Source organism: Dendrobates tinctorius, unplaced genomic scaffold (genome assembly GCF_039654945.1).
Source record: "Dendrobates tinctorius isolate UK_male_01 unplaced genomic scaffold, ASM3965494v1 ptg000015l, whole genome shotgun sequence".
In the NCBI taxonomy this organism is placed as follows: Eukaryota; Metazoa; Chordata; class Amphibia; order Anura; family Dendrobatidae; genus Dendrobates; species Dendrobates tinctorius.
In genome coordinates, this window is record NW_027361683.1 from 54,637,371 (window position 1) to 54,658,935 (window position 21,565).

Below are 21,565 nucleotides of genomic sequence, written 5' to 3' on the forward strand. Positions count from 1 at the left end.
TAGTCAACCTAGAAAAATCGACTACCCCGAGTCAGACTCTAACCTTCCTGGGGATGTTATTCGACACCTCCAGGGGTCTGGTGCTCCTTCCCAAGGACAAGACACTGGCCCTCCGTCTGGGAGTTTGCACACTCCTCCGCAATCCTCCACGATCTCCGGTTTGCCATGAGAGTCCTCGTCAGGATGGCAGCAGCAATGGAGGCAGTGCCATTTGCCCAGTTTCACCTCAGGCCTCTTCAACTAGCCATCCTCAGATCTTGGGACAGGAACCCCTTCTCCCTCGACAGGGAGTTCCGGTTGACATTGTCAACCAGGAGGTCCCTACATTGGTGGCTCAAGCCAACTTCGCTTGCAAGAGGAAGACCCTTTCTCTCAGGTCAATGGAAGGTCCTGACCACCGATGCAAGCCTAACAGGTTGGGGTGCGGTGCACCTACATCTCAGGGCACAAGGCAAGTGGTCACCAATGGAAGCGACCTTGCCCATCAATATCCTGGAAATCCAGGCCATCTTCCTGGCACTGAGAGCCTTTCGTCACTTGCTTGCAGCATCTCACATACGGATACAGTCGGACAATGCCACGGCGGTGGCATATGTGAATCACCAAGGCGGGACCCGCAGCGCCCAGGAGATGAGAGAAGTGGCACATATCCTCCACTGGGCGGAAGACATGAGGTCGGTACTCTCTGCGGTACACATTCCGGGTGTGGAAAACTGGGAAGCCGACTTCCTCAGCAGGCAAAGAATGGACTCGGGGGGGAATGGTCTCTCCACCCTGAGATTTTTTACCAGATCTGTCAACGCTGTGGAACCCCGGATGTGGACCTAATGGCATCCCATCTCAATGCCAAGGTCTCCAATTTCATGGCCAGGACACACGACCCGCGGTCGCTCGGAGCGGATGCCCTGGTCCAGGACTGGACCCAGTTCCAGCTCCTGTACATTTTTCCACCCCTCCCCTTGATCTCCAGGGTCGTGAGGAAGATCAAACAAGAGGGAGTTCCAACCATCATGATCGCGCCGGACTGGCCCAGACGTACATGGTACGCCGACATCGTACAACTTACAGCAGACGCCCCCTGGCGTCTCCACGACCGTCACGACCTTCTGTCACAAGGTCCGTTCTACCATCAGAATTCAGGGGCTCTCAATTTGACGGCATGGCCCTTGAAACCTGGATTCTAACCCAGGCAGGGTTCTCACCGGATGTCATTGCGACCATGATCAGGGCAATGAAACCAGCCTCCGTCAAGGTTTACTATCATACCTGGAGAGCTTTCTTTTCCTGGTGCGAATCTCATGGACAGGTCCCACTCCCTTATTACCTCCCGAAGGTACTAGGTTTCCTTCAATCGGGCCTAGACGCCAAGCTATCCCTAGGCTCGCTCAAGAGTCAGGTGTCAGCGCTTTCAGTCCTTTTTCAAAGGCGCATTGCTACCAAACCGCATGTAAGGACTTTTCTCTAGGGAGTTTCCCGATTTGGTTCCCCCCTACAGACGTCCACTGGAAACGTGGGACCTCAATCTGGTCCTGACAGCATTGCAGGCACCACCCTTCGAACCCCTTCATGAAGTTCCATTCTGCATTTTGTCACAAAAAGTGGTTTTTCTAGTGCCAATCACCTCGCTACGCAGAGTGTCTGAATTATCAGCACTTTCCTGCAGACGGCCTTTCCTAGCTCTTCACCAGGACAAGGTGGGGTGGTTCACCGTACTGTACCATCCTTCCTTCCGAAGGTTGTGTCCACCTTCCACCTGAATGAGGAAATCTCACTGCCATCCCTTTGTCCGGGTCCGGTTCATAGAGTGGAGAAGGCTCTGCATACGCTTGACCTCGTCAGAGCATTGTGGATTTACGTGTCCAGGACTGCACCCTTCCGGAAGTCGGATTCCCTCTTCATTCTTCCTGAAGGCGGTCGCAAGGGCCTGCCGGCTTACAAGGCTACCCTTGCCAGGTGGATCAAGTCCACCATACACGAGGCCTACCGACTTAACAGTTCCCCTCTTCCGGCCGGTATCACGGCACACTATACACGGGCAGTAGGGGCCTCCTGGGCCATTCGGCACCAGGCTTCGGCACAACAAGTGTGCAAGGCGGACACTTGGACTAGCCTACACATGTTTACGAAACACTACAGTGTTCATACCCAGTCCTCAGCGGACGCGAGCCTGGGTAGATGGGTTCTGCAGGCGGCAGTGCCCCAAGTTTAGGGTCCTGCTAGCACAATATTCGTCCATTGCTTCCCACCCAGGGACTTCTTTGGGACGTCCCATGGTTCTGTGTCCCCCAATGAGGCGACAGAGTAAAGGAGATTTTTGTGTACTCACCGTAAAATCTCTCTTAGCCTGTAATTGGGGGACACAGCTCCCACCCTGTTGCCCTTACGGGCCGTTGCTACGGTTGAGTTCTCATATTGTTCTTTGAGCTCGTACATAGTAGCCTTCTTACAGGCATGGTTATGTTGTTTTTTTCTGTTATGTTCCTCCTAATGCCTTTGCTCAAAACTGGAGAAAGCTGACGCCGTCCAAGGGTGTATACTGCAGAGGAGGAGCCAAAGTTAATATTTTTCAGATTATGCATAGTGTCGCCTCCTAGTGGACAGCAGCATAACACCCATGGTTCGGTGTCCCCCAATTAGAGGCTAAGAGAGAGAGATTTTACGGTGGGTACACAAAAATCTCCTTTTCCCACATGTCAACTTTACATCAGCACAATTTTTGAAACATTTTTTTTGTTAAAAAGTTATAAGGGTTAAGTTGCTCAGCAGTTTCTCATTTTTCCAACAAAATTTTACTAAACAGTTTTTTAGGGTCCACATCACATTTTAAGTGACTTTGAGAGGCCTCTATGATAGAAAATACCCAACAGTGATACGATTCTAAAAACTGCACCCCTCAAGGTGCTCAAAACCACATTCAAGAAGTTCAGGTGCTTCACAGGAATTTTTGGAATGTGGAAGGAAAAAATAAACATTTCACTTTTTGTCACAAAAATCTTAGACTCCATTTTTTTTTCCGCAAGGGTAACTGGAAAAAAATGGACCCCAAAATTTGTTGTGCAATTTCTCCTGAGCATGCTGGTACCCCATTTGTGGGGAAACACCATTGTTTGGGCAGGGATCGGAAGGGAAGGACTTTTGAATGCAAAATTGGCTGGAATTGAGAGCAGACGCCATGTCGCGTTTGGAGAGCCCTGATGTGCCTAAACAGTGGAAACCCCCACAAGTGACACCATTTTGGAAACTTGACCTTTCAGGGAACTTATCTAAATGTGTGGTGAGCAACTTGAGCCCCCCAGGTGTGTCACATACATTTATAACAAGCAGTGAAAATTAAAAAAAAAAACCAAAAAAAAAAACCTTTCCACACATGTTTTTTAGCCTGAAATCTTGCATTTTCGCAAAGATAACAGGAGAAATTGCACGATACAATTTGTTGTGCAATTTCTCCTGAGTGTGCAGATAACTCATTTGTGGGGATAAAATACTTTTCAGGCTTATGGCAGGGCTCTGAAAAGGAGTAACGTTTGGAACGCAGACTTTGATGGAATGGGCTGTTGGTGTCATGTCTCGTTTAGAGAGCCCATGATGTGCCTAAACAGTGAAAAATTCTCACAAGTGACAACTTTTTGGAAACTAGACCCCTCAAGGAGTGTATCTAATGTGTGGTGAGCACCTTGAACCCCCAGCTGCTTCAAAGAAGTTTATAACGTAGAGCAGTAAAATTTAAAAAAAAAATAAATCATTTTTCCCCCCAAAATTGTGTTTAGCCCCATTAAAAATGGACTCCATAATTTGTTGTGCAGTTTCCCCTAAGTAAAACGATAACCCATATGTGGTCGAAATCTACTTTTGAGGCACAATGCACAGCTCAGAAGGGAAGAGGGACCATGTTGGCGTCTACATTTTGCTGAACTAGTTTGAGGGTTGCATTAGCAGAACCCCTGCTGAGGTGCCAGGACAGCAGACCTCCTCACACATAAGAGACCCCATTTTACAAGCTACACCTCTGTGAATTAATTTAGGGATGCAGTGATCATATTGACACCACAGGTGTGTCCCAGAATTTTAAACCATTGGGCAATGAAGAAATAAAGAATTATATTTTGACTACCAACATTTTGTTTAAGCCCCAGATTTTAAATGTTTACGCAGGGACAAGGGGTAAAAATGACACCAAAATGTTTCCCACAATTTCTGCTGAATGTAGAAATACCACAAATGTGGCTGTACAGTACTACTTAAACTACTTTCACACATCAGTTTTTTGCCGTCAGGTGCGATCCGGCGTCGCGCCGGATCCGTCAAATGTTATGCAAAACTGGATGTGACGGATCCGGTTTTCTGCTGGATCCGTCTTGCGCAACCGACCAAAAACCGGATCCGTTTCATCCGTTTTTCGACGGATTACGACGGATCCGGTTTTTAGAAACACCCTTTGGGGGTTTCCAAACGTGATTGGCTACTGAAAACCTATATATACTGTGTTCCTGCAGCCCATCTTTGACAGGTTGTAGGGGAGAAAGTGCAGATTGGAGAGAAGAGCAAGTGACTTGCGAAGATGGATGTTGTGATAGGAAACATTTTGAAGAATTTGGTGGATTTTTACAGTGGAGGCGAATCGTTTGAGGGTGATTGTTCTGGAAAAGGAGAGAGTGAGACAGCAGTGCATCATGCATCAGCGACGTCGACGCCGTTTGTGGATCCACCCCATCACAGCCAAGAGAATGACGCGTGGGGTGTATTCCACACTCTGCATGGACCTTAGACGAAACCCACAGAAATTTTTCGCATATGTTCGGATGAAAATGGGGAATTTTGATTACTTGGTGGAGCGCATTGCAGACCTCATAAGGAGATCGGACACCTATTGCCGCCTCTCCATTTCACCGACAGAGCGTCTGATGGTGACTCTAAGGTAAGCCACATTTATTGGATCTGCTCGCTTCAGAGCACACTTTCACTGGAATGTTGTTGGTGGTAGTTTGTATCTCCAAGTGTTATAGCTGAGTTTTGGTATGTAATGCTGTGATTTTGAACTATTTTTTTTTTTTTTTTATAATTCCCCCCAGATTCCTTGCAACTGGAGAATCCCTTTCGTCACTCCATTTCCAGTACAGACTTGGGATTTCCACCATATCTGGAATTGTGAAGTACACATGCCGTGCACTGTGGGACTCTTAAGTTGATGAGTTTGTACCAGAACCCACAACAGAGAGGTGGATTGAAATTGCTGACAAGTTTCTACAGATATGTCAGTTTTCGAATTGCTTGGGCGCTGTGGACAGGAAACATATCCGTATTGTAAAGCCAGCAGGATCGGGATCTGAATATTTCAATTACAAGAAATATTTTTCCATTGTCCTCATGGCCATCGCTGATGCAGAATACAAATTTATTGCTGTTGATATTGGAGCCTATGGCCGCTCCAATGACTCTCAAGTTTTAAAACTGTCTGCCATGGGGCGTAGACTGTATGGAAACACCTTCCAGTTTCCACCCCCTAGACCGCTGCCGCAAACATCTGGCCCACCTATGCCTTTTGTATGTGTAGGGGATGAAGCCTTCCAGCTGTCAGAACACCTTTTGAAACCGTACTCTAGCAGAGGATTGACAAGAACAAAACGCATTTTTAATTACCGCCTCACAAGAGCAAGAAGAATGGTGGAGTGCGCTTTTGGTATTCTGACAGCCAAATGGCGTGTCCTATTGACTGCAATCAACCTCAAGACTGAAACCGTGCACGAGGTGATCAAAGCTTGCTTGGTCCTGCACAATTTTGTTATCTGCAAGGAACCCATTTCCATTGAGGACACCTCTGAAGAAACCACCTTGCAAGATTACCAAAACATTACCAATAGACGTTCTGTGACTGTTTCACGAATCAGGGACAATTTTGCACAATACTTTGTCACCTCAAGGAAGAATAGACTGGCAGGATGACAGTTTGATAAATTTCTGCCCTTAACCAAAGTCAAGTACCTTCTGTACCAACAGTATACCTTTGCCAACCAAAGTTGTCTATCTTGTTGTGGTTTATCAATTTTTACTTTTTGGCCACAGTTGTGTCCCTGGTTGTGTTTTAGCCAAAGTATTTCACCTTTTAGCTAAAGTTGTGTACATTGCTAGGTAATCCCCAACAAGATACACAACTTTTGCTAAAAGGTGAAATACTTTGCCTGAAACACAACCAGGGACACAACTGTGGCTAAAAGGTAAATTTTACCTTTTACCCAAAGTTATGTACCTTGTTTAGTATACCCAATAATTTTTACCTTTTCTATACCCAGTATTTTACCTTTGGTTTAATCAGATTTAGCCACAGAAATAAATGACACACCAATTGTAATACAAAAATTTAACTTTTATTGAAACTTTTTTAATAAAATTTTTGTAAATTTCAAAAGAAAATTTTTTAATAAACACGCAAATTTGTTTTTTTATTTTCAACACACAATCATAAATTAGTGTGGGGTGGAAATACTGCTGGAGGGGCTGCGGGACACTTCGACACTGGGAGTGTGGAGAGAGGACTGGGATGGTGGTGGGGAAGGAACAGTTAGAGGTGAAGGGGTGGAAAAAGCTAGAGAATGGGTGGACATGTTGGAGGCAGAGCAGGTGGTGTGTGGTGGAGTGGAGGGTTGAGCAGGGACTGGAGTAGCAGATGATGTGGTTGAGAAGTGGTAGGGGGAAGGAGTTTGGTATGGAGCAGGTTGCTGGAAGTGGGGAGGTTGCTGGTATGAAATAGGAGGGGGAGGAGGGACAGTGGGTGGAGGAACTACTGGGGTGGTGGGAGGAGGTTGGGAGGTAACCTGCAGTAGAGCAGCGTGGCATGAATGCATTACATGCATCTGCTGGCTAGGAGAGAGCGTTTCCATGCGCTCAACAACATACCTGAAAACGTGTGGTTTGGAGAACTTCTTGCTTCTGAATGTATGGTTTGCAGAAGTGTCTTCAACTCCAGAATGGCGGAGTTGATCACCTGAAAGCCTGCGGATATTTGCTCTGACAAGACTTTAAGACAGTTCTGGAAAGATGCATTCAGATGCAAGAACTCTGGAGCATATATCTTTTCCTGACCCCGCTGCCGCCCAGTACCCGCAGGTGTACTAGAGGTGGCAGCGGCAGAAGGGTGAGGTAAAGGGAAAGAGATCTCCTCACCAGTGGATTCATGTAATGTAGGCGGCCAATGAATATATTGATATTCCATGGCCCTGGCTGAAAAACAAAAAATTGGTTACATTTTTGAGGAATGGGGGATGTGATAATTACTGTCTGTCGTCTGCAGGTGGACTCCCCTCTGCCTGTTCAGCAAGGTCCCTTGACTCCATTTGGGGTGGTGCGGTACTCTCCTGCCTTCTCCTGCGGCTGGCTCCTCTCTTGGCTGGCATATTGGCTGTGGCTGAGGGTCCCACTGTCATGGTTTTATACATGTTTGCTGTGGGCAGGGCTACTGAGCATGCTCAGACCCAAAAAAACAAATCCGGCTCATAGACTTTCATTGTGTTAAAAAGCCGGATTCGGCGCTTCCGGCTTTTTCGCCGCAGACAAAAAACGTTACAGTTGCCGTTTTTTTCAGACGCCGGATTGAGACATTGCCGGATCCGGTAAAAGCCGGACAAACCGCATGTCCATCCGGCGCAAATACAAGTCAATGGGGGAAAAACCGGATCCGGCATTGCTTTTTGCCAGATCCGGTTTTACTAAAAATAGCCAGAACTTGCCTGATAGCGAAAAACGGATGTGTGAAAGAGGCCTTAGCCACATGGCAAGACTTGGGAGGGACGGAGCGGTATTTGCCTCCCAAGTCTTGCCCTATGGCTAAGGAGTACTGTTATACAGGAGGCATCCAGGAGCGCAAAATGTCCTATAATAGTTTGCAAACTCCATACAGAGTCCCTAAGTGCTAGAAGAGCAGAATTCCCCCTCAAGTGACCCCATCTCGGAAACTATACCCCTTGGGGAATTTATCTACAGGTGTCGTGATGATTTTGACTCCATGGGTATTTTCCAGAAACCAGCAGTAATGAATGTTGCCGAGTGAAAATTGCAAACTGCCGATGCAGTGGCCTGTACGTTGTTCCCAGCTCATGCACCTGTAAATTAGGGGGCTCTCATCGCTTCAGAAATGCTAAACATATGAGCGCTAAATGTGCATTAGGCAAACTGGGGCTCAGAAGGAAGGGGGCATTTGGATTTGGGAGCACAGAATTTGCTGAATTTCTTTTGGGGGCTAGGACCATTTCACTTTTCCAGAGCCTTAGTGCTACAAGTAACGTGGAACCCCCCCCTACATTTTCTTTAACAAATGATGGAAATATAGCATTGCTGGACCTTATAACCTGTCAGCCCTACATAAGTTAGTTAGATCATGCACTGTGCATAATCTAACTAACTTGATAGTGCCTGGTGGCCTCTTCACGACAAGATCGGGTCACCGAGGCAATGATCGGAAGCCCACAATGATGTTTGTGGAGTCTCCAATCCTAGGGCAGAGGGTCTTTCTTCCTTTTGCCTAACCTCTAAAGGCTGCAGTCTCACCAATCGCAGCATTTAGGGGGTTAAAGTGTGGACAGAATAATCTTGACACATAGCTCACAGCCCCCTTTGCTCAGGTGATCGCTATGACGTACATGTACTGCATTGGTTGGGAAGTCATTCCCATTCATGATGTACATGTGCTGCAAATGTCGGGAAGGGGTTAAGGAGTAAACCATTATAATATTATATGCTGTGGTTAATAAAAAAAAAAGTCTGTTTTTGTTGACCTATTAACCCCTTCACGACCAATGACGCCACATAGGCGTCATGAAACCTGGTTCAAATCTGACCAGTGACGCCTATGTGGCGTCATGACTTCAAAGCCCCCCTGCGGGTCGGGTGACCGGGGTCACTGAAAGGTCACCCGACCCGCAGATACAGGGGGCTTTGTAATTCACCACAGGGGGGCGTGGCTTCGCCCCCACGTGGCTACGATCGCTCTGATTGGCTGTTAAAAGTGAAACAGCCAATCAGAGCGATAGTAATATTTCATCAAGGAAAATTGATGAAATATTACAATCCAGCCATGTCCGACGCTGCTGTAGCATCGGACATGGCTGGAGACACCGATTCCACCACCCCCCACCGGCGATCGCCCCCCCCCGCAACTGAGTGACAGCGGCGATCTGCCGCCGCTGTCATCATCTGCCCCCCTCCCATTCCCTCTGCTCCCCGCCAGCCTCCGGTCCCCCCCCTCACCCCCCCCCCCCCCGGTACCTCCTGAGGGTTAGGGTTAGGGTTGAAAAGAGGGTTAGGGTTGAAAAGAGGGTTAGGGTTGAAAAGAGGGTTAGGGTTGAAAAGAGGGTTAGGGTTGAAAAGAGGGTTAGGGTTGGGAAGAGGGTTAGGGTTGGAAAGAGGGTTAGGGTTGGAAAGAGGGTTAGGGTTGGAAAGAGGGTTAGGGTTGGAATTAGGGTTAGGGTTGGAATTAGGGTTAGGGATGGAATTAGGGTTAGGCTTGTGGTTAGGGTTATGGTTAGGGTTCGGGGTCTGTTGGGGTTAGGGTTATGGTTAGGGTTGGAATTAGGGTTAGGGATGTGTTGGGGTTAGGGCTGTGGTTAGGGGTGTGTTGGGGTTAGGGCTGGAGTTAGAATTGAGGGGTTTCCACTGTTTAGGCACATCAGGGGGTCACCAAACGCGACATGGTGCAACCATTGATTCCAGCCAATTTTGCGTTCAAAAAGTTAAACGGTGCTTCCTCCCTTCCAAGCCCCGACGTGTGCCCAACCAGTGGTTTACCCCAACATATGGGGTATCAGCGTACTCAGGAAAAATTGCACAACAACTTTGGGGGTCTAATTTCTCCTGGTACCCTTGGGAAAATAAAAAATTGGGGGCTAAAAAAATATTTTTGTGGAAAATTTTTTTTTTTTTAATTTTCACGTCTCTGCGTTATAAAGTTCTGTGAAGCACTTGGGGGTCCAAAGTGCTCACCTGGCATCTAGATAAGTTACTTGGGAGGTCTAGTTTCCAAAATGGGGTCACTTGTGGGGGGTTTCTATTGTTTAGGCACATCAGGGGCTCTGCAAACGTAATGACGACCGCAGACCATTCCATCAAAGTCTGCATTTCAAAACGCCACTACTTCCATTCCGAGCCCTTACGTGTGCCCAAACAATAGTTCCCCCCCATATATGGGGCACCAGCGTACTCAGGACAAACTGTACAACAACGTTTGGGGTCCAATTTATCCTGCTACCCTTGTGAAAAAAAAAATTGCTGGGTAAAAATCATTTTTTTTGAGGAAAAAAAAATATTTTTTATTTTCACGTCTCTGCGTTATAAACTTCTGTGAAGCACTTGGGGGTTCAAGGTGCTCACCACACATCTAGATAAGTTCCTTAGGGGGTCTAGTTTCCAAAATGGGGTCACTTGTGAGGGGGTTCCACAGTTTAGGTACATCAGGGGTTCTGCAAATGTAACATGATGTCCGCAGACCATTCCATCAAAGTCAGCCTTTCATAATGTCACTACTTCCCTTCCGAGCCCCGACGTGTACCCAAACAGTGGTCCCCACCCACATATTAGGTATCAGCGTACTCAGGACAAACTGGACAACAACTTTTGGGGCCAATTTATCCTGCTACCCCTGTGAAAAAAAAAATGCTGGCTAAAAATCATTTTTTTTTTTTTGTGGAAAAAAATTTTTTTTTTATTTTCACGGCTCTGCGTTATAAACTTCTGTGAAGCGCTTGGGGGTTCAAGGTGCTCACCACATATCTAGATAAGTTCCTTGGGGGGTCTAGTCTCCAAAATGGGGTCACTTGTGGGGGGTTCCACAGTTTAGGTACATCAGGGGCTCTGCAAATGTAACATGACACCCGCAGACCATTCCATCAAAGTCAGCATTTCAAAATGTCACTACTTCCCTTCCGAGCCCCGACGTGTGCCCAAACAGTGGTTCCCCCCACATGTGGGGTACCAGCGTACTCAGGACAAACTGGACAACAAATTTTGGGGTCTAATTTATCCTGGTACCCTTGTGAAAATAAAAAATTGCGCACTAAAAAATAATTTTTGAGGGAAAATTTTTTTTTTTTATTTTCACGGCTCTGCGTCATAAACTTTTGTGAAGCACTTGAGGGTTCAAGGTGCTCACTACACATCTAGATAAGTTCCTTAGGGGGTCTAGTTTCCAAAATGGGGTCATTTGTGGGGGAGCTCCAATGTTTAGGCACACAGGGGCTCTCCAAACACGACATGGTGTCCGCTAACGATTGGAAGTAATTTGCATTTCAAAAAGTCAAATGGCGCTCCTTCCCTTCTGAGCCCTGCCGTGTGCCCAAACAGTGGTTCCCCCCCACATATGGGGTACCAGCGTACTCAGGACAAACTGGACTACAAGATTTGTGGTCCAATTTCTCCTGTTAGCCTTGTGAAAATTAAAAATAGTGTGCTAAAAATCATTTTTGAGGAAAAAAAAATATTTTTTATTTTCACTGCTCTGTGTTATAAACTTTTGTGAAGCACTTGGGGGTTCAAAGTGCTCCCTACACGTCTAGATAAGTTCCTTAGGGGGTCTAGTTTCCAAAATGGGGTCACTTGTGGGGGAGCTCCAATGTTTAGGTGCACAGGGGCTCTCCAAATGCGACATGGTGTCCGATAACGAGTGGAGCTAATTTTCCATTCAAAAAGTCAAATGGTGCTCCTTGCCTTCCGGGCCATGCCGTGCACCCAAACAGTGGTTTATGACCACATATGAGGTATCTGTGCACTCAGGAGAAATTGCTCAACAAATTTTAGGATCCATTTTATCCTGTTGCCCATGTGAAAATGAAAAAACTGAGGCTAAAATAAAATTTTTGTGAAAAAAAAGTATTTTTTTTTTTTTTACAGATCAATTTGTGAAGTACCTGGGGGTTCAAAGTGATCACTATGCATCTAGATAAGTTCCTTGGGGGGTCTAGTTTCCAAAATGGGGTCACTTGTGGAGGAGCTCCAATGTTTATGCACACAGGGGCTCTCCAAACACGACATGGCAACCGCTAAATATTCCAGCATATTTTCCATTCAAAAAGTCAAATGGCGCTCCTTCCCTTCTGAGCCGTGCCGTGCGCCCAAACAGTGGTTTATGACCACATATGAGGTATCGTTGTACTCAGGAGAAATTGCCCAACAAATTTTAGGATCCATTTTATCCTGTTTCCCATGTGAAAATGAAAAAATTGATGCTAAAAGAAAATTTTTGTTGGAAAAATTAAAATGTCCATTTTTTCTTTCCACATTGCTTTAGTTCCTGTGAAACACCTGAAGGGTTAATAATCTTCTTGAATGTAGTTTTGAGTAGCTTGAGGGGTGCAGTTTTTAGAATGGTGTAACTTTTGGGTATTTTCTGCCATATAGACCCCTCAAAGTGACTTCAAATGTGAGGTGGTCCCTAAAAAAAAATGGTTTTGTAAATTTTATTGTAAAAATGAGAAATCGCTGGTCAACTTTTAACCCTTATAACTTCCTAACAAAAAAATATTTTGTTTCCAAAATTGTGCTGATGTAAAGTAGACATATGGGAAATGTTATTTATTAACTATTTTGTGTCACAGAACTCTCTGGTTTAACAGACTAAAAATTCAAAATTTGAAAATTGCAAAATTTTCTAAATTTTCACCAAATTTCTGATTTTTTGACAAACGCAAAAATTATCAACCTAAATTTACCACTAACATGAAGCCCAATATGTCAAGAAAAAACAATCTCAGAATCGCTAGGATCCATTGAAGCGTTCCTGAGTTATTACCTCATAAAGGGACACTGGTCAGAATTGCAAAAAATGGCCTGGTCATTAAGGTCAAAATAGGCTTGGTCATGAAGGGGTTAAAGGGGATGGTCCAAAACTAATTGTAGTAACCTAATCCCTTTTCTACCTCTGATTGTGTCAGATCAGCCGCACTCAGTAAAGTGAATAAATCATTTGATTCAGTTTCTCCTCCTCTACATCATGCTGCTCTCGGATGAGATGGCAGAAACCTGCTGGAAGATTCTATTTATAAAGTCCCTTACCCTTCCCTCTCGAACCTCGCTTTATTTTATTTATTTATTTTTTTAAATACTTACATTTTGGCGACCTTTTGTTTGAGTCCCCAATGCCTGACAACTGAAGCCTGCTCAGTGGAGCAAGGACTAGCTCCTGAAACAGACATCACCGATGACTCTTTGCTTCAGGGTGGAGTCAGAGGACTCCGCAGTAATTGAAGCCTTTGCCTCCTGTAGACGTCCATTTGTTTTTATTACAATAAATAGACATTAGGATTAAAATCAATGTTGGTTTCGGACCACCTCTTTAACATTGGATATAGTTATACTCTGTGACAAACAGGCTGTCATTTATAAAGTAAGCAGCTTAGGGACTGCCACTTGTTGCCCTGTTTTTACCCAATCTTGCAGAAACCAAGCTTATCAGTTATTCTAGTATCATGAATATAATTTTTAGTGGCATTTTGTGTCTTTAGCCGCACCCCGGGCAACTGCCAAAATTCTGCAAGTGAGGTGGACCTTCTTGGATCAAGCCAGAATGGTTCTGAAGGACTTTCCCAACTGACAAACAGCAATGGAGCCAAACCAGTGGAAGATTTTGGAGGTATGGAGTCCCAGAGTGTGCAGCTGGACCCTATGGAGCATGTTGGCATGGAACCACTTCAGTTTGACTATCAAGGCAACCAAGTCCCTGTGGATTCAGGGGCTACTACAGTTGGTCTCTTTGACTACAGTTCACAGCAGCAGGTAAGGGCAATTCTAACTGTATAATGCAAATACATCTGTTAAAACTATTCTGTACAGTTAAGGTAATTCTATGTAATATATCAATTTATCACTTCAGTTGTTCCAAAGACCGAATGCCCTTGCAGTCCAGCAACTAACAGCAGCTCAGCAACAGCAGTATGCCCTTGCAGCCGCACACCAGCCTCACATAGGTAAGGGTGGGGAAATTTCTCATTTTTTAAGTTATGATAAACCAAAAGACAGACATTATGGAAATATACGTAAACCCTTAATCGTTCAGTATCTGTCATTTAATTGGATGTAATGTTAAGTAAAAAGGCTTATTCTGCCCGCTAAGTGTTTATTTTTCTTTGTTAAAATATGACATTTTAAAGGAGACATTTGGGGAGTAAAATTTTCAGGTTTAAGGTCAAATAATGTAAAATGGATACATCATGAAAAAATGTTATTTGCTGTATTTTTCAGAATATAGGATGCACCTTACTATAAGGCACAAACCAGGTTTAGAAAGCGGAAAATGAGAAAAGCATACTTCCTTCTAATTTAAACCTTACCTGGCGGTGTGAGTAAAGTGTGTACACTACCACATTTTGAAGTTCCTTCAGGCATGTGACTGATCACATGTCTTCAACTAATCAGGAGTTTATGTGCAGGACCTTTTAGCTTTCTGTGCTGCTCTGCACCTATGCCTTGTGAAAGTGTTTGGCCCCCTGGAACTTTTCAACCTTTTCCCACATATCATGCTTCAAACATAAAGATACCAAATGTAAATTTTTGGTGAAGAATCAACAACAAGTGGAACACAATTGTGAAGTTGAACGAAATTTATTGGTTATTTTAAATTTTTGTGGAAATTCAAAAACTGAAAAGTGGGGCATGCAATATTATTCGGCCCCTTTACTTTCAGTGCAGCAAACTCACTCCAGAAGTTCATTGTGGATCTCTGAATGATCCAATGTTGTCCTAAATGTCTAATGATGATAAATATAATCCAGCTGTGTGTAATCAAGTCTCCGTATAAATGCACCTGCTCTGTGATAGTCTCAGGGTTCTGTTTAAAGCACAGACAGCATCATGAAGACCAAGGAACACAACAGGCAGGTCCGTGATACTGTTGAGACGTTTAAAGCCGGATTTGGATACAAAATTATTTCCAAAACATTAAACATCCCAAGGAGCTCTGTGCAAGCGATCATATTGAAATGGAAAGTGTATCATACCACTGCAAATCTACCAAGACCCGGCTGTCCCTCTAAACTTTCACCTCAAACAAGGAGAAGACTGATCAGAGATGCAGCCAAGAGGCCCATGATCATTCTGGATGAACTGCAGAGATCTACAGCTGAGGTGGGACAGTCTGTCCATAGGATAACAATCAGTCCTCCACTGCACAAATCGGGCCTTTATGGAAGAGTGGCAAGAAGAAAGCAATTTCTCAAAGATATCCATAAAAAGTGTCGTTTAAAGTTTGCAACAAGTCACCAGGGAGACACACCAAACATGTGTAAGAAGGTGCTCTGGTCAGATAAACCCAAAATCAAACTTTTTGGCAACAATGCCACACAATATGTTTGGCGTAAAGACAACACCACTCCTCACCCTGAACACACCATCCCCACTGTCAAACATGGTGGTGGCAGCATCATGGATTGGGCCTGCTTTTCTTCAGCAGGGACAGGGAAGATGGTTAAAATTGATGGGAAGGTGGATGGAGCCAAATACAGGACCATTCTTGAAGAAAACCTGTTGGAGTCTGCAAAAGACCTGAGACTGGGACGGAGATTTGTCTTCCAACAAGACAATGATCCCAAACATAAAGCAAAAATCTACAATGGAATGGTTCACAAATAAACGTATCCAGGTGTTTGACTGGCCAAGTCAAAGTCCAGACCTGAATCCAATCGAGAATCTGTGGAAAGAGCTGAAAAATGCTGTTCATAAATGATCTCCATCAAACCTCACTGAGGTCAAGCTGTTAGCCAAGGAAGAATGGGCAAGAATTTCAGTCTCTCGATGTACGAAAACTGATAGACATGTACCCCAAGCGACTTGCAGCTGTAATCACAGCAAAAGGTGGCACAAAAAAGTATTAAGTTAAAGGGGCCGAATAATATTGCACGCCCCACTTTTTCAGTTTTTGAATTTCCACAAAAATATAAAATAACCAATAAATTTTGTTCAACTTCACAATTGTGTCCCACTTGTTGATTCTTCACCAAAAATTTACATTTGGTATCTTTATGTTTGAAGCATGATATATGGGAAAAGGTTGAAAAGTTCCAGAGGGCCGAATAATTTCGCAAGGCACTATAAGGGTACCGTTACACTTAGCGATGCACCAGCGATCCCGACAACGATATGGATCGCTGGTGCATCGCTAAGTGGTCGCTAGTGAGCTGCCACACAGGCAGATCACACCAGTGTCATAGCAGGGGTCGGGGGTCGCTACTTACCTGTCAGATGCGGCGATCCTGATGTCCTCCCGCCCACGTCCACGTGTCGCTCGTCGGCGCCACAGGAAGCGCCCGACGAGAAATGATCCAGGACGTTCTCGCGCGACCAGCGATGAGCAGCGGGGGAGCCGGTCGGAGGTAAGTATCACATGTAGCGATATTCCTAGCAATATCGCTGCTACGTCACAAAATCGGTGACGTTACAGCGATATTGCTAGCGATATCGCTATGTGTAACGGGGGCTTAAGTGTCAGACTGGAAGAGAAGAGAGCAGTTCTCCGTGATCAGGTCAGACGCTGTCAGAATTTCCCCTGATCATAGGTAGCTGCTGCTGCACAATAAAATGCACACGATTTTTAGCAAGGTTTGTTTTCTTCCAGAAACTGTATTTTATAGTCCGAAAAATACAGTAGATTCTTGTTCATGCTGCTCTTTGTAGATTAGTGGCAGCCTTCACTTTTACTGTGGAATTACCTGATATTGTTGGGTTCTCTGCTTCGTGGTTACAAGTCACTTTGTTCCTAAGCTGCTAATGTACTGAAGTTTGCTTTCACTGACAGGTATGTTTTCAGCAGGTTTAGCTCCCGCTGCATTTGTTCCCAATCCTTACATCATCAGCGCAGCTCCCCCTGGAACTGATCCTTATACAGCAGGATTGGCAGCAGCTGCAACACTTGGTGAGTGTCCAATGAATGCTTGTCATCTGCAAATCTATTTGTATACTCATTAGCTATAAGATGAAGTTGAATGATATTTTTTATATTACCAGGTATCACATGCTTTGGGTTTCATATTGAAAACAAAATTGCATTTAAAATTGCCAAATTGGTTGCATCTTATTCTATAGGCCCTGCTGTGGTTCCCCACCAGTATTATGGGGTGACTCCATGGGGAGTGTATCCTGCTAACATCTTCCAGCAGCAGGCGGCAGCAGCCGCAGCAGCGACTAACTCTGCGTCCCAACAGAATAATCCACAAACTCAACAAGGCCAGCAGCAAGTATGGATTTTGTGTTTTACTTTTTTAATGTGTCTGTATTGTTTTTCTGTTCCTTTGATGGCATGTTCACCTGCGCTATGTGCTTAGTTGAAAGAATAGGTGGCCGAACAGGTATTGACTGATATTTTTCTGTGTTTGTACCAGGGAATACACAAGCAAATTAGCCCTATTTTAACTCAATGGGGCTTATCCCTGACTTTCTGCACATAATTAAGGAGCAAAATCTGCATTTAAATCCTGACAGACTTGAACATGTGATTGTGAACATTAAAGCGTATTTATCAATGCTGTGTTAGGCCACGTTCACACATTCAGTATTTTACCTCAGTATTTCTAAGCCAAAACCAGGCGTGGAAAAATTAGAAGAAAAGTATAATAGAAACTGGAGAAGTGGGCAGCAACTAACAGAATGGATTTTAACAGGGTTCAGAAATGCAAAGTACTACATCTGGGCAATAAAAATGAAAAAAAGCATATACAGAATGGGAGGAATAGGGCTAAGTGACAGCACATGTGAAAAAGACTTGGGTATACTAATAGATCACAGACTGAATATGAGTCAACAGTGTGGTGCAGCAACAAAAAAGGCAAATGCAATTCTAGGATGTATTAACAGAAGCATACAGTCTAGATCACGTGAAGTCATTATTGCCCTCTACTCCTCTTTGGTCAGACCTCATCTGGAATATTGTGTCCAGTTTTGGGCACCACATTTTAAAAAAGACATCAACAAACTGGAGCAAGTTCAGAAAAGAGCGACCAGAATGGTGACCGGTCTGCAAACCCTGTCTTATGAGGAAAGGTTGCAGGATTTGGGAATGTTTAGTTTGCAAAAGAGAAGACTGAGAGGAGACTTAATAGCTGTCTACAAATATCTAAAGGGCTGTCACATTGTAGAAGGATCAACTTTATTCTCATTTGCACAAGGAAAGACTAGAAGCAATGGGATGAAACTGAATGGGAGGAGACACAGATTAGATATTAGAAAAAACTTTACTCTGTCGCCTTATTGGGGGACACAGAACCGTGGGTGTTATGCTGCTGTCCACTAGGAGGCGACACTATGCATAATCTGAAAAAGATTAACTTTGGCTCCTCCTCTGCAGTATACACCCCTGGACGGCGTCAGCCTTCTCCAGTTTTTGCTTAGTGTCGCAGGAGGCACACCTAAGATTTTTTTTTTTTACTCCGTCTTTTTTCCTGGATTTTTTTCCAAAGGACTACAGATTAAGAAAAGAGGGTCTCCAGCGAGACTCCCGACATGGCTCCCTCCTCGGTCCCCTATTAGGGGTACCCGGTTGAGGTCGAGGTGGCTATTCCCCATGTCGCTCCCTCACCAGTCCCTCGGGTACTGGTTCGAGGTCGAGACCCCCCTCCTTCCTCAGTTCCGTCCGGCTCTGGGTCGAGGTTGAGGCGACGATGAAGCCCCCTGACGGTGATAGCAGCACCCTCCCTAATCCCCCTCTGGGGGTATTAGGTTGAGACACCGCAGGTAGGGCCTGTACCAGGGACCCCAGTCCACCTGTGGGCTCCTTTTGGGACCGGGGGAGGTGCAGCGAGGCACGGCACTTATCAGAGAGCGGGCTCCCTGCGCCCCGGTCTCTGCAGCAATGGCGCCCCAAGGGACCCTCCACAGGGCCCAAGTCACATATATGGCCCCACCGCCAGCCCTCCTTTCATTCTGGGGGGGTCTGCTTTAAATCTGCCCCCCCCCCCCCCCCTGCGGACGACCGCACCGTCCTGGAGCCCTGCTGGGCAGGAGACCTCAAATTTAGGCCGCGGCTTCAGCCTAGCCAAAGTCGCCGCCCCATTCCCGCCCCCCCCCGGATGACGAAAATGACACTGCAGTGTCATAGAAGGGGCGGATCGAGGCAGGAGGGGCGCGCTTTAACATGGCCCAGCGTGCCCTTTTCCAGCTCTCCGCCCCCTCCTCCCTCTCCACCTCAGAATCCGGTGGCCATCTTGCTGCACCTGGAGGAAGGCAGCACAGAGTCTCCGGGGGGGCACAGGACGTGGGACTTATCAGCGCTGGACCTAAGGGGGAGCACCGGTGGGGTAAGATCACAGCTGGGTCCTTGGTACTCAGCTGTGAATTCCTATACCCTATAGCGCTCTCCTACTCCTTTCCTCTGCGTAGATACTCCTGTAGGGCCTCCACTAATCAGCCTAGGTACTATGTCGGGCTCAAGGAAAAGAACCAGGCAAGACTGCTTATATGCAGTCTGCACAGCCTGCAAGGCCACTCTCCCCAACGGCAGCACGTACCCGCACTGCCGGGATTGTACCCAAAAAACAGGATCAGAACTCCAAGAAGTCCCTACCAACGCTTCTGCGACCGCTACTGCGCCGGAATGGGTGACTCAGATGTCGCAGTCTATGACACAGTCTATAGATAACCTGACCTCCACATTACTGCAGGCTCTGCAGGGTCATGTCTCGGCTATGAACGTTACCCAGCAAAGGGACGTCCGGTCTCATGATCAGGGCGCTTACGACAGTTCAAGGCGTAAGCGGACCCACAGGTCGCGTTCATCTGCGTCCTCACATAGCAATAGGTCTTCCCCCTCCAGGGAAAGACATAGTGGCCTCAGGTCACCGAGGCCGTCCCCTGATAGAGAAGGACAATGCGGATCTCCACAATGATCCCAGACCACGGGAAACCTCCGCTCTAGTTCACCCGCTAGGGAGCTCCTTAGCGATGCGCAGGACTCAGAGGGCATATGTGACTCCAATTCAGATAAGGAAACAGAGAACGCTTTGCTCCCTTGTCCCCCTAGCAATACTGCGATAGTTGAGGATATCGTCCAAAGACATACTGATAGGGAAATTAGATTGTGAGCCCCATCGGGGACAGTGATGAAAATGTGTGCAAACTGTAAAGCGCTGCGGAATATGTTAGCGCTATACAAAATTAAAGATTATTATTATTATTATTATATCGTCTCTTCCATCCTTCGGGTGCTGGACATTTCAGATCCAACCCCAGAAGCACCAGAACACAAGATTTCCTTTGAAAGTGTTCAGAAACCATCGAAGGTCTTCCCTAATCACCCGGAATTTCAAAAAATCCTTTCTAAGCATTTTTCGCAGCCTGAGAAAAAATTCGCGTATCGCAAGTATTTGGAAGCAAAATACCCCTTTCCACAGAAAGACACCAAGGATTGGACAGATCCACCTGAAGTGGACCCTCCAGTCTCTAGGCTGCCGGCACAAACGCTCCTCTCGCTGCCGGACAGTTCAACCCTCAAGGACACAGCAGACAGACAAGTCGAACGCATGGCTCGTTCAATCTTTGAAGCGGCAGGTGCCTCTTTGGCTCCCGCATTTGCTTCAGTTTGGGCAGCCAAGGCCATCATGGCTTGGGCTGATCTATTGCAAAAAGGCCTTCAAGCTTCAAATCCTCAGCTGGCGGACCAGGCGGTGCAAATTGCAGTGGTGGCAGATTACATGGTCCATGCAGCGTTGGACTCTGCAAGAGGAATAGCGGGAATAGCATCAAACGCCATCACAATCCGGCGTATTCTCTGGCTAAGGCCTGTTTCACACTTCCGTTTTTGTGTCCGCCAAACGGATCCGTTTCCGTTTTTTTGACGGAAACTGATGCAAACGGATCCGTTTTTAAAAAAACGGATCCGTTTTTTTGACGGATCCGCGGTAACCACTAATGGAAGTCTATGGGACAAAAAAAACGGATCCTGCAAAAAAATGGCGGATCCGTTTTTTTACGGAAACCAACGGATTTTGACGGATTTGAAAAAACGGAAGTGTGAAACAGGCCTAAGAGAATGGAAAGCGGATGCGGCCTCAAAAAAAGTCTCTAACAAATCTCCCGTACTTCAGTGGCCGTCTTTTCGGTGAAAAGCTGGATACAATGATATCCAATGCTACCGGGGGCAAAAGTACTTCCCTCCCTCAACTAAGACCAAAACGCACGTTTAAAAGGCGTAATCAATCTCGTTTCCGATCCTTTCGGAATTCTTCAGGCTGGTCCGTCTCACGCCCAGCACAAAACCGTAATCGTTCCCCCCGCAGGGACAACACATGTGCGGCACAGAGGCCGGACAGGAACTGGCAATCAAAGGCAAGCCAGGCAAAACCTAAAGGAGGAAAACCTCAGACTTTTCCCTCATCCTGACTCATGCCCTCTGGAAGACACCCCACTTGTAGGCGGACGACTGCTACTCTTTCAGCAGGTCTGGCTGCCTATTGCAGGAAGACAAGTGGGTCAAGGAAATAGTGTCTTCAGGATACAAAATCGAGTTTACTACCAGCCCACCGCACAGGTTTTTTAACTCTGTCCCAGAACAGTTACAAAGGTCATGGCAGCTACCATGGACGTTCTGCACTCCAGAGGCATAGTA

General features: G+C 45.9%; 1 protein-coding gene across 10 annotated transcripts in view; it reads left to right on the top strand.

Moving 5' to 3' along the window:
• PUM1 (pumilio RNA binding family member 1) overlaps positions 1 to 21,565 on the top strand; it is a 224,883-nt gene that overhangs the window by 104,128 nt on the left and 99,190 nt on the right. For 6 of the 10 annotated variants that reach the window (XM_073564452.1, XM_073564444.1, XM_073564418.1 and 3 more), the window contains exons 7-10: positions 13,482 to 13,752; positions 13,850 to 13,943; positions 16,766 to 16,882; positions 17,053 to 17,204. In XM_073564452.1, coding sequence (XP_073420553.1) covers positions 13,482 to 13,752; positions 13,850 to 13,943; positions 16,766 to 16,882; positions 17,053 to 17,204 — 634 coding nt within the window. The remainder of the gene's footprint in view (positions 1 to 13,481; positions 13,753 to 13,849; positions 13,944 to 16,765; positions 16,883 to 17,052; positions 17,205 to 21,565) is intronic. The other 4 variants (XM_073564462.1, XM_073564484.1, XM_073564469.1 and 1 more) reach the window with 2 other exon arrangements.